General features: G+C 50.1%; 2 protein-coding genes across 2 annotated transcripts; both read left to right on the top strand.

Moving 5' to 3' along the window:
* The first annotated feature begins 2,392 nt into the window (after nt 1-2,392).
* LOC100836921 (glutamate receptor 3.4) lies at nt 2,393-6,947 on the top strand. Its single transcript, XM_003561478.4, has 4 exons — nt 2,393-3,512; nt 3,983-5,635; nt 5,742-6,145; nt 6,227-6,947. The coding sequence occupies exons 1-4, from the start codon at nt 3,254-3,256 to the stop codon at nt 6,746-6,748; spliced, it is 2,838 nt and encodes a 945-aa protein (XP_003561526.1). The 5' UTR covers nt 2,393-3,253; the 3' UTR covers nt 6,749-6,947.
* A 171-nt stretch (nt 6,948-7,118) lies between these two features.
* On the top strand, nt 7,119-13,627 carry LOC100836607. Its single transcript, XM_003561477.4, has 2 exons — nt 7,119-7,956; nt 12,742-13,627. The coding sequence occupies exons 1-2, from the start codon at nt 7,193-7,195 to the stop codon at nt 13,361-13,363; spliced, it is 1,386 nt and encodes a 461-aa protein (XP_003561525.1). The 5' UTR covers nt 7,119-7,192; the 3' UTR covers nt 13,364-13,627.
* The last annotated feature ends 262 nt before the right edge of the window (nt 13,628-13,889 follow it).

The following is a 13,889-nucleotide window of genomic DNA, read 5'->3' as shown; positions in this document are numbered from 1 at the left end:
AAGAATCTGCCTTGCGTACTTTTTTTCTTTAGAAAATTGTGATAATTTGATGTTTGGCGTTTTCCCTCCTTAATTACTAGCTAGTATTTCTTAGTCACATACACCACAATAGCCCTGCTCTAAGTTAGTTCCCGGCTCCACCGCTGTGGGTACCGCATCTGACCAGCTGGCATTCATCGTGTAGTTTTGTATTCACATCTAGTCGTTATCCGTTCTCCTCAGACTCAGTCTGTGATACTGAACTATATCGCGTTGAACTTATTTTTATAACATGATATGGGCAAAACACACACGAAAACAAAAAAAGAAAGTTAGCCAAACAGTAAAATAGATAAAAACTAGCTAAGTACCCGTACGTTGCAACGGAGACACAAATATTTCAATGATTCACGTCTCAAATATAGATTACACATGTTCATAGACCGATCGAATTATTTTCTTTCCAAAACGTAATTGACAAAACGTGGAACTTACCTTAATTTGTGGAACTTACCTTGCATATGGGTTTTTCAAATATAAATTACGCATGTTTTTTTTAATTTGTGGAACTTACCTTGCTATGTGCTTAATTTGTGGAACTTACCTTGCCTGCTCACCCGACAGATGGGTTTTTTTTGAACGCGGGGTGGCGGACGACGTACGAAAGGGTGTGTTAACCATAAATGTATAAACTGGGGTTTAAGAAATAGCAAAGATGAGTAGTCAAATAGAGATGGCAGATTGATAGGAAATTGTAAAGATAACACTTCTTTTTGCATGCTCTCAGTCCAATACGGATCATGAGTATTCCCTCCATCCGAAAATAGGTGACGTCACGTATTTTTGGACGGAGGAGTACGATATATATTACACATAAACATTTCGTTTTGCATGCAGTACGTATTTACGTACGTACGCCAATATATCGTACCGATCCGCGTGCGCCCAACCGTGACACGACGTTTATTATACTTTTTTCTTCCCATACATATTAATTGGCGAATAATACATGTATCTAGACGTTTTTTAGACATAAACAGATTCATATTTGATAAATTTGAGAGACAGTCGATTAGGTTGAAGCTGCCGATGGATGCCAAGACAACACAACACGTCTGTACGATAGCTACATATGTAGCTTTGCCGGAGATTCGACAGGGACTTGCATGCCTTTGGAGATCGAGTCGCTTCCATCAACGCCTAGCTAGCCAGGAACAGCCCCATCTTGTGTGAAAATTGTAGACAATTTGTTGGTGAATATGCTGCCTTTCCAAATCCACCGATATGTTTGACCATTACAATCTGCATTTCCAAGACAGAATTCGGCTACTGATGTCCATATTTGAGCATACACTCAAAGTGATCTTTATTATTGTCAAACAGAAATTTGAAATCGAATCATGCCTCCTTGTTAATCTAGCTAGCTAGCTGTGATTAATTACGACCTGTCCAATTAACGTTCTTTGTTCATGATATTTGTTTCCTCCTCCTTCTTGTTCTTCTCCTCAATTTCCAAGCTGATCCGATAAGGAGGTTTTTACGTAGCACATTAAATGATTCTGTTAGGAGCAAGCAATCTTGTTTTGATGGACAGACCGAGACTGTGGTGTGGTGAGCCCACCAAATTAATCACGAAACACGAAAATTAATCACACGTGGCGTCTGATATGAACTGGTCTGATTTAGGGGCAGACATATCTAACCGAAGAAAGACAGACACCACCAGATTTCCAAAACAAAGGAAGATCCCATGCTTGTTTCCACTAAATATCCTCCTCCTACCCAACAGGCACTGTGTGCTTTCAGTACGAATCTAGTATCTCTGTGTGTGCAACATATTGATGCTGGTCCTGTAGCTCAACATGGACAGACGACCTACCGAGAGAGAGATTGACCCAGTTGACTTTTCGTTTCACCTAATTCAGTTTAAAGCACTGTTTCTTAGTTACTGTTCTTTATCAGCAGTACTGATTACTTAGTTAACTTCAAATTGACCAACTTGATGATTGGTTTTAAGTTTGCACTGACAAGTGACAACTACCCTAGCACCTATGGCCTGTATGTACCTAATCTATCTTAACAAGATGACAAGGTCTGGCATATGTAATGTCAGTTTTTATCGTGTGCAGCTGTACTGTACATCGAAACAGCAGCTAGCCTTTGATTGATCGATTAGGTAAAAACAAGCAGATTAATTTGCATGGGTTGAGCCATGAACAGAGAGTACATTCATCCCATATGCTATACTACCTATGTATGTAAGTACGTTGTACATGTATGTATGCGGACAGACATGTAATATGAGCATAGCATCGTTGCTTGCACAATCAGCAAAGTGGGGTGGTAGCAGCAGCAGCTTTATTCCCTCCCCCAATTGCCTGAGAACAAAGTTGTAAACAGGATCACACTAGTTTTTGTTCCCTCCTCCCTAAGCTGAAAGAGATGACAGACTTCTTTTCTTCCATCCCAAGCCACTGCAGCCACAGTGGATGACAATACTTGTTGAGATCATCCGTGGGTTGCAGGTTACCGGTGAGAGTGAAGCAGGTTACTTACTGCAAAAATTTCTTAATCATAAGTGGAAGCACACCAGGGTTTGTTAGTTAGTTAATTCTGCTGCAAACAAACAGTGGTATGTAGAGTTCAGTTAGATTCTCCCGCATCGATCAGTGGAAACGTACTGAAGATACTAGAGGAAATTGGGCGTCATGTTCCAGTTAAGTAGCAATCAGTGTCGTGTCGCATCTTGTGGTTGCTTGATCTGACCACTCTGCACGGGGCCACGTTTTGCTTACTTCACCCCAGATTATTAGAAGGATTTAGGAGCTGAATAGAACACTGCTGTGTGTGCCGGCCGTCGTCTCCATCAGCTCCTTTTTTTCTGTTCTTGGTTTTTACCAGGAGCCGTCTCCTTCGAATTCCTAGTATTTCCTGCCTTCCTTGTACCTCTCCTCACAAAGTACTAGAGTGTAGAGAGTGTGCTCTGCTCTGTCTTCTGAACCACACAGCTTTCCCGTCGAATCTTTATCTCTTGCTCTTTCTTCTTCTTTCACCAATCGGGATCACAAAATCGCTTCTCTCTGTACTCTGCTCGAATCCATCTTGTTTGGATTTCCTTCCTTCTTTCTTTCTGTACCTTGTTTTTTTTGCTCTATCCCTTCCTAGGCTGCTCTGCGCTATGGCGTTCTTGCTGGCTTCGTCTTCCTCCTCCGTCCACCCATCTCTCAGGCGACAGATTTACTAGTTCCTTTCTTCTCTCAAGGCGGAAGAAGAGATGGCCGATCTGCTTCTTCTTCTTCTCCGGGTGCTCTGCCTCTGCAGCGTGGTGCCGCTGGCCGTCGCGGCGGCGAGGCCGGGCAACGTGACCATCGGCGCGCTCTTCACCTTCAACTCCGTCATCGGGAGGTCGGCCGCCGCCGCCATCGACCTCGCCGTCGCCGACGTCAACCGCGACGCCGCCGTGCTCAACGGCACGCGCCTCAGCGTCGTCGCCCAGGACACCAAGTGCAGCGGCTTCGTCGGCACCATCCAAGGTACCCACCATTAATCTCTACTACAGTCTTTTCATCTGGATGGTATTACTAGCAATGAAAGATCAAGCACCCAATTTACTAATCTTGTTTGCTCCATTATTAATCTGTTCTTGGATCGTGATTCCTCATCTTTTTTATTATTATTAATTCTTTGCGTCCCTGTTCCTCTCGGTCGGGGTTGACTCTCCTGCCTGCCTACATTTCCGGCACATGTGCATTGCATGACGATGGCTGCCTAACAAACAAACAAACAAACAAACAAAAAACTAGACAAAACTAGATTCCGCCATGGGTTTGCATTGGATTGGATTGCGCTAATCAGTCTAGTACTACCAGTCTTGATTTTCGATTAAATTACTGGCTCAATCCTCGTCCTCGGCAATTGCCATGGAAGAAGAAGAGCAGAGCTTGAGCTTGAGCAATAGCTAGCAATGGTGTTTATAACAGAGAGGTCTTTCATGGGAATGCAGCTTTGCAGCTGATGGAGAAGAAGGTGGTGGCGGTGGTGGGCCCGCAGTCGTCGGGGATCGCGCACGTGGTGTCCCACGTCGTCAACGAGCTCCACGTGCCGCTGCTCACCTTCGCCGCCACCGACCCGGCGCTCGCCTCCTCGCAGTACCCCTACCTCCTCCGCGCCGCCCGCGGGGACGACGCGTCCCAGATGGCCGCCGTCGCCGACATCGTCGCCTTCTACGGCTGGCGCCAGGTCGCCGCCGTCTACGCCGACACCGACCACGGCCGCGGCGGCGTCGACGCCCTCGGCGACGCGCTCGAGCCCCACCGCGCCAGGATCGCCCTCAGAGCGCCATTCCCTCCCGGCGCCGGCAGCGCCGCCATGGCCGACCTCCTCGTCCAGGTCAGCCTGGCCGAATCCCGGGTGATTGTTGTCCATGTCAGCCCCGACTCCGGCCTCGCCGTCTTCTCCGCCGCCAGGTCGCTCGGGATGATGGCCGCCGGGTACGTCTGGATCGCCACCGACTGGCTCGCCGCCGCCATCGATTCTTCTTCGTCTTCTTCGCATCCGGCAAATCATCCCAAGAGTACTATGGGCCTGATCCAGGGCGTCCTCACGCTCCGCCGTTACTCCCCGGACTCCCCCGCCAAGAGGGCGCTCGCCATGGCCTCCAGGTCCAAGCATCTCAACGCGTACGGGCTCGCGGCGTACGACTCCGTGTGGACGGCGGCGCGCGCCATCGACGCGTTCCTCGCGGACGGCCTCGACGTCACCTTCTCCGACGACCCGAGGCTGCAGGCCGAGCAGAGCGGCAGCAACAGCACGCTGCGGCTGGGCGCGCTCAAGGTGTTCGACCAAGGGCCGCGGCTGCTGGAGAAGCTGCTGCTGTCCAACTCCACGGGCATCACCGGCGCGCTGCGGTTCGGCGCCGACCGGAGCCTCGTGGACCCGGTATACGAGGTGCTTAACGTCGGCGGCACCGGCGTCCGCCGTGTCGGCTTCTGGTCCAACCGCACGCGCCTCTCGCTCGCCGCGCCGGACACGAAGAAGAACGGAAGCTCGTCGCAGCAGGGGCTGTACAGCGTGATCTGGCCGGGGGAGACGACGGCGACGCCGCGGGGGTGGGTGTTCCCGAACAACGGGCGCCCGCTGCGCATCGGCGTGCCGTGGAGGACGACGTACCGGCAGTTCGTCTCCAAGGATGGCACCAGCCCCGACGGCGCCAGCGGCTACTGCGTCGACGTCTTCAAGGCCGCCGTGTCCCTCCTCCCATACCCGGTCCCATTCTCCTTCGTCCTCTTCGGCGACGGCGAGAAGAACCCGAGCTACGGCGACCTGGTCTCCAAGGTCGCCAATGACGAGTTCGACGCGGCGGTGGGCGACGTGTCGATCGTGACGAACCGGACCCGGGTGGTGGACTTCACGCAGCCGTACGTGGAGTCCGGCCTGGTGATCGTGTCGCCGGTGAAGGAGAAGAACCCCAACGCCTGGGCCTTCCTCAAGCCCTTCACCGGCGCCATGTGGGCCGTCACCGGCGCCTTCTTCCTCTTCGTCGGCGCCGTCGTCTGGGTCCTCGAGCACCGCTTCAACCCCGACTTCCGCGGCTCCCCCCGCAAGCAGCTCGTCACCATCTTCTGGTTCAGCTTCTCCACCATGTTCTTCGCCCACAGTACGCCATTGATTTTGCTTCTTCTTCTTCTTCTTCGTCTTCTTCCTCCAGCCATCCATGGAATTACTGTAGCTTGTGACTGATTTGGGGGGAATTTGTTGGGCAGGGGAGAACACGGTGAGCACGCTGGGGAGGATGGTGCTGATAATCTGGCTGTTCGTGGTGCTGATCATAAACTCGAGCTACACGGCGAGCCTGACGTCGATCCTGACGGTGCAGCAGCTGTCGACGGGGATCCAGGGGCTGGACGGGCTTATCGCCAGCGCCGAGCCCATCGGCTACCAGGTGGGGTCCTTCGCCAAGAGCTACATGATGGAGGAGCTCAACGTGCCGGAATCCCGGCTCAAGGAGCTCGCCATCGACGACTACGCGTCCAGCCTGCAGCTGGGGCCGCACAACGGCGGCGTGGCCGCCATCGTCGACGAGCTCCCCTACGTCGACCTCTTCCTCTCCACCAACTGCCAGTTCAAGACCGTCGGCCAGGAGTTCACCAAGAGCGGTTGGGGATTCGTAAGTAGCCAAATTTGTCCTCAGAGCTCGCCCAAATTAATCCATGGCGGCTGATCTCGAATTCTCGATTCAATTTGCTAGGCGTTCCAGCGGGACTCGCCGCTGGCGGTGGACCTGTCGACGGCGATCCTGACGCTGTCGGAGAACGGCGACCTGCAGAGGATCCACGACAAGTGGCTCAACCCGGGGCAGTGCGACGGCGCCACGCAGGGCGCCGACGTCACCGCCGCCGCAGACAGGCTCAACCTGGGAAGCTTCTGGGGCCTCTTCCTCATCTCCGGCGTCGCCTGCTTCCTCGCGCTGCTCGTCTACTTCGCAAGGATACTCTGCCAGTACGGCAAGTACAAGCTGGCCGGCGGCGAACCGCCGGGGGAGGACGACCCGTCGTCGTCGTCGTCGTCCGTGTCCCCGGAACGCAAGCCTCCGGTGCGGCGGCCGGAGCGGCTGAGGAGCATCAGGGAGCTGATGACGTTCGTGGACATGAAGGAGGCGGAGGTGAAGAGGGCCATCCGGCGGAAGTCAAGCGACGACGGCCGCCGCCAGCCCGACAGGTCCATCGCCAGCTCCGCCGGTGCCTCCTCCTTCTCCGTCTCCACCGTCTAGCTAGTCACTAGCTAGTCACCATGGATTTCTTAATCTGATCCTAGAATCGATCCCACGTGGATGCAAAATCAAAGCTAGCTGCAGCTGCCGAGATCGATGATGAACTGATGATACTGTAATGTAGGGACTGATGATATACATATATTATGTACTGTACTACCAATTGGGAGAAGATGGTATAGGTAGATTAATTCTGCTAGTACAAAGACTCTACTTGTGCTGCCGCCGGTGTTTCACACATTCTTCGTCTACGGAGACGCTGACGCCGTCCGCTGATTACGGGCCTCACTGGGCCGGAACTTTGACGGGCCTCATTCGTTTTATTTGTCGGGCTCCGGCTCCGGCTCCGGTTGAGAGGGATCGCCTATAAAAAAAACCTAACAAATTACTCGTTTCTTCCTCCGCCGGCGGACGCCTGACGGCGCAGAGCAGTGGGGGAAAAAAATGGAGGAGCCGTCGACGGTGCGGAGGCTACCGGAGGACCTTCTAGTGGACATCCTCCGGCGCCTCCCGCCGCACACCTTGGCCGCGGCCCGGTGCGTGCGCAAGTCCTGGCTGCGCGCAATCGACGGCCGCCGCCTCATGGACCTCCTCCCTCTCCCACTCGCCGGCTTCTTCCTCAACTTCAACGGCCACCTCTTCCCGGAATTCTTCGCCCGCCCGTCCACCATGCCCTCCGGTGCCGCAATCAGCGGCGAGCTCCACTCCATCCTGCGGTGCGGCGCCGCCCCCGGCCTGTTCGTCAAAGACCACTGCAACGGGCTCCTGCTGCTCTACAGCGGCCACGTCGTCAACCCCGCCGGCCGCCTCTGGGACGAGCTCCCCCGCCGCCCGCGGCCGTTGGAAATAGCCTTGGAGACCAGCGTGGGGCTGGGGTTCCAGCCACAGGACTACCTCGTCTTCGACGGGCCCTCGGAGTCGCCGGCGGTGGTGAGCTACGAGGTGGTCACCATCTCGCATGCCGGGTACTGCCCGCCCCCCGGGGAACTCTTGGATCACGAGGTCAAGCAGTTGGAATGGCCGCCGTCGCCGTTCCTGTTCCAGGTATTCTCTTCCAGGACGAATCGCTGGGAGGAGAGGCCGTTTATCAGGGAAGGGGAGCCGGTTGGGACCGTCGGCGACATGGAGCGTGCTTGGCCCGGCGGTGATTATCAGTATGCTGTTTACTGGCGTGGACAACTCTATGTGCAACGCAGCTTCCTTATCAGGTAGTAATGATATTCCTTTGCCTCTGTTTCAAGATGTTTATACATTTGCTTGAACTTGTCCAAGTCAAATTTTGAGTTTTTTTTTTCTTTTTTGACGCGTGTTATTTACTTTTGCCAAGAGGGTCGATACGAGATTGACCCGAGAGAGCACAGAAAAAACACGAAAAAAAAGGAGTCCGAGATCGTTTCGGAAACTCTATGAGTCCGAGTTACATGCGGAGAGATAGTTCCACTACCTTTTGAGTAGGCTTACGAAAGCGAATGGACCAAAGAGTTAGGTACGCTATGATATTGCTTATTACAAATTACAAGTTCTAATCTTAGGACCACCGGTCCACTTAGGAGTGCAAACTCTATCCCACGCAACAAGACATTGAGAACCGCGGGCACATGTGTCCTCGGCAACCCAAAAGAAAGCTCTCTGGATCTTGTCAATCTTTTCTATCATGGTTTCTGGAAGTTGGAAAGAGAACATAAGGTAGGTTGGCAGGTTGTCCAAGACCGAAGAGACTAGGACCAATCTGCCAACCTACCTTATGTTCTCCGGATCTTGTCGCACCAGATTGTTGGGAAGCCGTGGTGGAGAGTCAGAGCAAGCATTGGGTCCCATTCGACAGAGTCGAAAGCTTTCCTACAGTCTAGCTACGATGGTGGGTGCCTTGAGTTTGAAGCAGCAATTGAGAAGATCAGCTGCGTAGACAAAAATTTCAGAGATGCATCGGCCACTGAGAAATCCAGTTTGATCTCCATGTACCAGCATTGGGATTACCGGTTTTAGTCGGTTGGCGAGGACTTTTGCAATTCCTTTTACGTGGCAGCTTTGGAGGGAATTGGCCCGGTACCCGTCTGGTGATCGGGCATTATCGGCTTTGGGGAGCAGGGCAACATGAGCTCTGTTTAGGCTTCCGCTGTCGCAGGTTGAGAGTGAAATGGGTGAAATAGGTTCAGAATTTTGGGCTTTACGGTCGGCCAGAACTTCCTGTAGAAACTGGGGCCGAAGCCGTCTGGTCCTGGGCTGGCGGTCATATTCATTCCGAGGAAGGCGTCCGTGATCAAAGGCCTGTTCCCACCAAGATTTGATCGAGCTAACTGGCTGCAAAGTAACCGGATCAAAGGCCGCGATATTAACCCAGATGGCGATCTCCTTCCAAATGCGATGCGGGAAATTACAATCAATCATCAAGTGCTTCGCATCTTCTTCGGTGTTCGAACAAAAAGGACACCATTTATCGGTAGGACCACCAGTCCACTTAGGAGTGCAAACTCTATCCCAGGCAACAAGACATTGAGAACCGGGGGCACATGTGCCCTCGGCAACCCAAAAGAAAGCTCTCCGGATCTTGTCAATCTTTTCTATCATGGTTTCTGGAAGTTGGAAAGAGAACATAAGGTAGGTTGGCAGGTTGTCCAAGACCGAAGAGACTAGGACCAATCTGCCACCTTTGGAAAGAAGTGAGGCACGTCATCTGGATAGGTATTTATTGCACTTGGTGATTTCATGTTGGAAGGCCGTGGAGTATAGTTTTTGAGGATATAGTGGTAGACCTAAATATGTTTGAGGGAAGGTCGAGATTGAAATGCCTAGGATGGTGGCCATTTGTTCTTTGGCATCATGAGGGACATTTAAGGGGACATAGGTTGTTTTGGTGAAGTTTATATGTAGTCCAGTTGCAAGGGCGAATTTATCCAGAATTTGTTTTAGTTCACTGGCAGCTTGAATAGAGGCCTGGGCTATGATTAAGGTGTCATCTGTGTATTGCAGCACGGTGCATGGAAGTTCACGTTTAATCAGATTGGATAGGTTTCCTTGCCGCGAGGACAACAGGATCAGTTGTTGTAGCATATCGGCAACTATGATGAATAGATATGGTGATAGGGGGTCTCCATCGCGCAAGCCGGTTTTGCAGGAAATCCATGGTCCAGGACCCCATTTAGGAGAATTGTGGTTTTTCCGGTTTGAAGTATATTGTTTATCTAGTCGCACCAGATTGTTGGGAAGCTGCGGTGGAGCATCAGAGCAAGCATTGGGTCCCATTCAACGGTGTCGAAAGCTTTCCTGAAGTCTAGCCTAATGACGATGGTGTGTGCCTTGACTTTGAAGCAGCAATTGAGAAGATCAACTTTGGGGAGCAGGGCGACATGCACCCTGTTTAGGCTCCGGTGTCGCAGGTTTGAGAGTGAAATGAGTTAAATAGGTTCAGAATTTTGGGCTTGACGGTCGGCCAGAACTTCCTGTAGAAACTGGGGCCGAAGCCGTCTGGTCCTGGGCTGGCGGTCATATTCATTCCGAAGAAGGCGCCAGTGATCTCTTGCGTGGTGAAAGGTAGAGCTGAATGTCGTAGCTGGGCATGGCTCTGGATGTATGTCGCAAAGATCGAAGCCCCAGGAAGTTTGCTTAGGGTTGCCCAAGATATCAGTGAAGTAGTTATTTAGGAGGTTTGCTTTTTGGTCATGGGATAAGAGCTTGGCATTTTGATGTTCTAGTATGAGTATTTTATTTTTCCTCATCCGTTGAGAAGCAGATACATGGAAGTACCTAGTATTTTCGTTGCCCTCGAGCACGGCTCTCACCTTAACCCGTTGCTTCCAGTGAGCAACTTTTGCTCCGGTTTCACGTTTAAGAGCATTGATGACTGTGGCTCTAAGAAGTCACTCTGGTTCAGAAATGGTTCGTGTCTATTTGAGTAAATCTATAAGGGAAAAAAGAAAACTAGCGAAATCAGGGGACATCATCAGAAGCATAAACAAGCTTCCATCCAGGCGAATCATTTTTTCCCCAACTCATGGCTTCCTCACGAATACCATTGAAGACTTCACGCATCTCTCTCCTTTTGTACCTGAAGATTCTTGCATTTCATTATTTCCAAATGTTCCACATTGAAAGAAGAAACAAAGATGAAACGCCCCGACGCTCGCGCTTGTCCAAAGCCTGGCCTGCCGGAAAAAGCCTCTGTTCCTACCAAGATTTGATCGAGCTAACTGGCTGCAAAGTAACTGAATCAAAGGCCTCAATATTAACCCAGATGGTGATCTCCTTCTAAATGCGACGCGGGAAATTACAATCGATCATCAAGTGCTTCGCATCTTCTTCGGTGTTGGAACAAAAAGGACACCATTTATTGTTAGGAATCCCTTTCTTGGCAAGAACATCAGCTGTAATTGCTTGTGGATCTGTCAGAACAAGTGTGTGCCTAAGCTTAAAGGCTTCGCCTGGCTCTTGGCTTGTGATAGCCTCAACACCAGGGATATGATGGACAGACGGAATTGCAACCGCGACGGTGCTCTGTTCTGCCTGCTCTGTGACCTGAACTTGAGGGAAACCAGAGATCACCTATTCTTCAAATTGTCGGTTCTCTAGAATCTGCTGGGGAAAATTAGGTGTGGACTGGGATGCTTTGGGCCCGGCCGATTCTGTCAGAATCATCTGTTGGCCCGGTCGGCTCTGCCCAGGCTGGTCTCCAAAGAAATCTTCATTTCGGCCACTTGGGAAATTTGGAAACTTAGGAATGATAGAATCTTTAACAATATTACTCCCTCGGTCAGTAGCTGGATGTCTAGGTTTCAGGAGCTTGTCAAGCTTCAGAGTTGTAGGTTCAGACAGGGGGCGAGAGAGGCCGTGCTTGCTTGGCTGGTCCTCTTGCCTCGGTACCTTGAGTCGGTTTGTTTTTCTTTCCCTCCTGCTGTTGTAGCTCCCCCTGTAACTTGCTTGTAATTGTGTTGTTTATATCTATATAAATATATATACTGTCGGAGCCTCTCCTACAGTTTTCGGTCAAAAAAAGAACATCAGCTGTAGCAATGTGGTTTTTAACGAGCAGCCATCCGAAAAATTTACATTTCTTAGGAGCCCAACACTTCCAATTTTTTGTAATAAGGCTGTCGGATCCCGCCTTCAAATTGTCCTAAGTAAGCAGACCTTGCGGAATAGATCCGGTTAGCAGTGAGGTTCCAACAAATGGAGTCAGGCGTGCCGGGGGAGACGGTAACATCAGTAACCAGGTGACAGAGATCAATGATTTGCCTGAGAGTATCTTCTTCAAGGATGGGCACAATATTGCTGATCCACTTATTATCTTGAATTGCATCACGCAAATTTCTATTTTTTTTTCTACGGAAGAGTAGATATACCGCAGGCGCGAAGTCCATAGGACATTTCCTCTCAATCCGTGCATCCTTCCAAAAGGAGATCAAGGAACCATCGCCGACCTTGATAGAGGTGAAGGCAGAAAAAACTCGGTGATCATAATCTGTAAGAGGAGATCCAAGGTCAGCCCATTGCTTCCGAGGAGATGCCCAACTAAGCCAACCCATCTTAACCTCAAGGCCGACGCAAATTTTGATATGTCGAGAATGCCCAGATCTCCAATTTTTTTTGGCTTACACACACTTTTCCAGTTAACAAGACAACTTGATCCTCCACAAAACAGGTCCCCTTTCCACAGCCAACCTCTGTGACATTTGTCAATTTTCTTGATAATCCATGCAGGCAGTTCGAGCGTGGTTAGTTGGAAAACGGGGATAGAAGAAATGACTGAGCGAATAAGAACTAATCTACCCCCTTTGCTGAACATCTTAGACTTGTAGCCGGCCAACCTGGATTCAATCTTATCAATGAGGGGCTGGAACAGAACTTTCCTAGGTTTAGTAAGGGATAGAGGCAGCCCCAGAATTATGATTTGATAGTAGTTCTAATTGACTGAGGAGTCAGGACACCATCATTTGTTTGAATTATGATTCTTATAAGTTTATGTTTTGCTGACTACCCTATTTGTTTGTTATCCACAGAATATCCTTGTCGAGTGGCAAGTACCAGGTGATTAAACTGCCCAAAGGTATTAGTTCAAGCGAAGGATATCCAGAATATAGACTTGGAAAATCAGAGAAGGGTGTGTATTTCGCGTCGCTTGATTTTCGTGACCGGCTTCAAGTTTGGATCCTCGAGGAAACCGATGGCAATACTAAGTGGGTGCTAAAGCATCAGGCTGACCTTCAGCATAAACTCGCACATCGAAATTACCACAGTGGGAGAGTTTGCGGGCCTTGGATCATGAGAGATATCAACTACGATTTCTACCGTCCTTATAGCTTTCCGTATGACACCCCACGGCTGCCATCGTCACAAGATGCATTTGAATGGGACTCTGACAACGATGATGTTCTTGAAGTCAATGATAAGGGTCCCAAGCCTTACAGAGGGTGTCTTTCGATGCTTGGATTTCATCCTCATAAAGAAGTCATCTTTCTAAGCGAGGCATGCAACAGAGGACTGGCGTATCATTTGAACACTTCAAAGTTTCAAGACTTGGGTGACTTGTGCCCGAGACGATATAACCATTTCGTTGGCAAACGGAAGTTTATATTGCAGTCTTTTCCCTACACCCCGTGCTGGACCATGGAGTTTCCTTAACAAAAGAAGATTCATTTTATACAGCAGCCGTCATAGATTCCCAGCTATATCAGCAGCAATCTTTATTGGAGAATTCAAATCCGAGTGAACAAGTGTCTTGCTATATATGTAATGCATGTTACATTATCAGTCTGTACTCTAGTACATGTATTCTTATTCGTTTCTTCTCTAGATTCTAAATAGTATCATGGACCGTGCATTTGCCCAGTAATGCTATTGTGTTGTTAACATTCTGTAGCATATTTTCATACAGCCTTTATGACTTGTGTGAGCGTGCTGTTTTGGGTTTTTGTGTGGTAAAACCATTGACAATCGCAAAGCCTATATATAGGCTCAATCGATCGGTCTGTCCACACACGTACATACAGAGATGGTATACTTTTCTTCAGTTTACAAAACTTAACAGGTCAATCAATCACAGGTTTCCCGGCCAAAAGTATACATACATATACTACATAGTTTGCATCGATCCAGCGACTCCCCTCGTGCATCGGCCGTGTTGAACGAGAGCCACACGTGAGACCAA

Source organism: Brachypodium distachyon, chromosome 1, assembly GCF_000005505.3.
Source record: "Brachypodium distachyon strain Bd21 chromosome 1, Brachypodium_distachyon_v3.0, whole genome shotgun sequence".
In the NCBI taxonomy this organism is placed as follows: Eukaryota; Viridiplantae; Streptophyta; class Magnoliopsida; order Poales; family Poaceae; genus Brachypodium; species Brachypodium distachyon.
The sequence above is the reverse complement of the archived record's forward strand: the minus strand, read 5'-3'. Positions and strand labels throughout refer to the sequence as shown.

Excerpts from the sequence above, each read along its gene's own strand:
- LOC100836921 (XM_003561478.4), top strand. The coding sequence starts at position 3,254 with ATGGCCGATCTGCTTCTTCTTCTTCTCCGGGTGCTCTGCCTCTGCAGC. Across the intron at positions 5,636-5,741 it reads CACCATGTTCTTCGCCCACA|GGGAGAACACGGTGAGCACG; the intron begins GTACGCCATTGA and ends TTTGTTGGGCAG. Across the intron at positions 6,146-6,226 it reads CCAAGAGCGGTTGGGGATTC|GCGTTCCAGCGGGACTCGCC; the intron begins GTAAGTAGCCAA and ends TCAATTTGCTAG.
- LOC100836607 (XM_003561477.4), top strand. The coding sequence starts at position 7,193 with ATGGAGGAGCCGTCGACGGTGCGGAGGCTACCGGAGGACCTTCTAGTG. Across the intron at positions 7,957-12,741 it reads CAACGCAGCTTCCTTATCAG|AATATCCTTGTCGAGTGGCA; the intron begins GTAGTAATGATA and ends TGTTATCCACAG.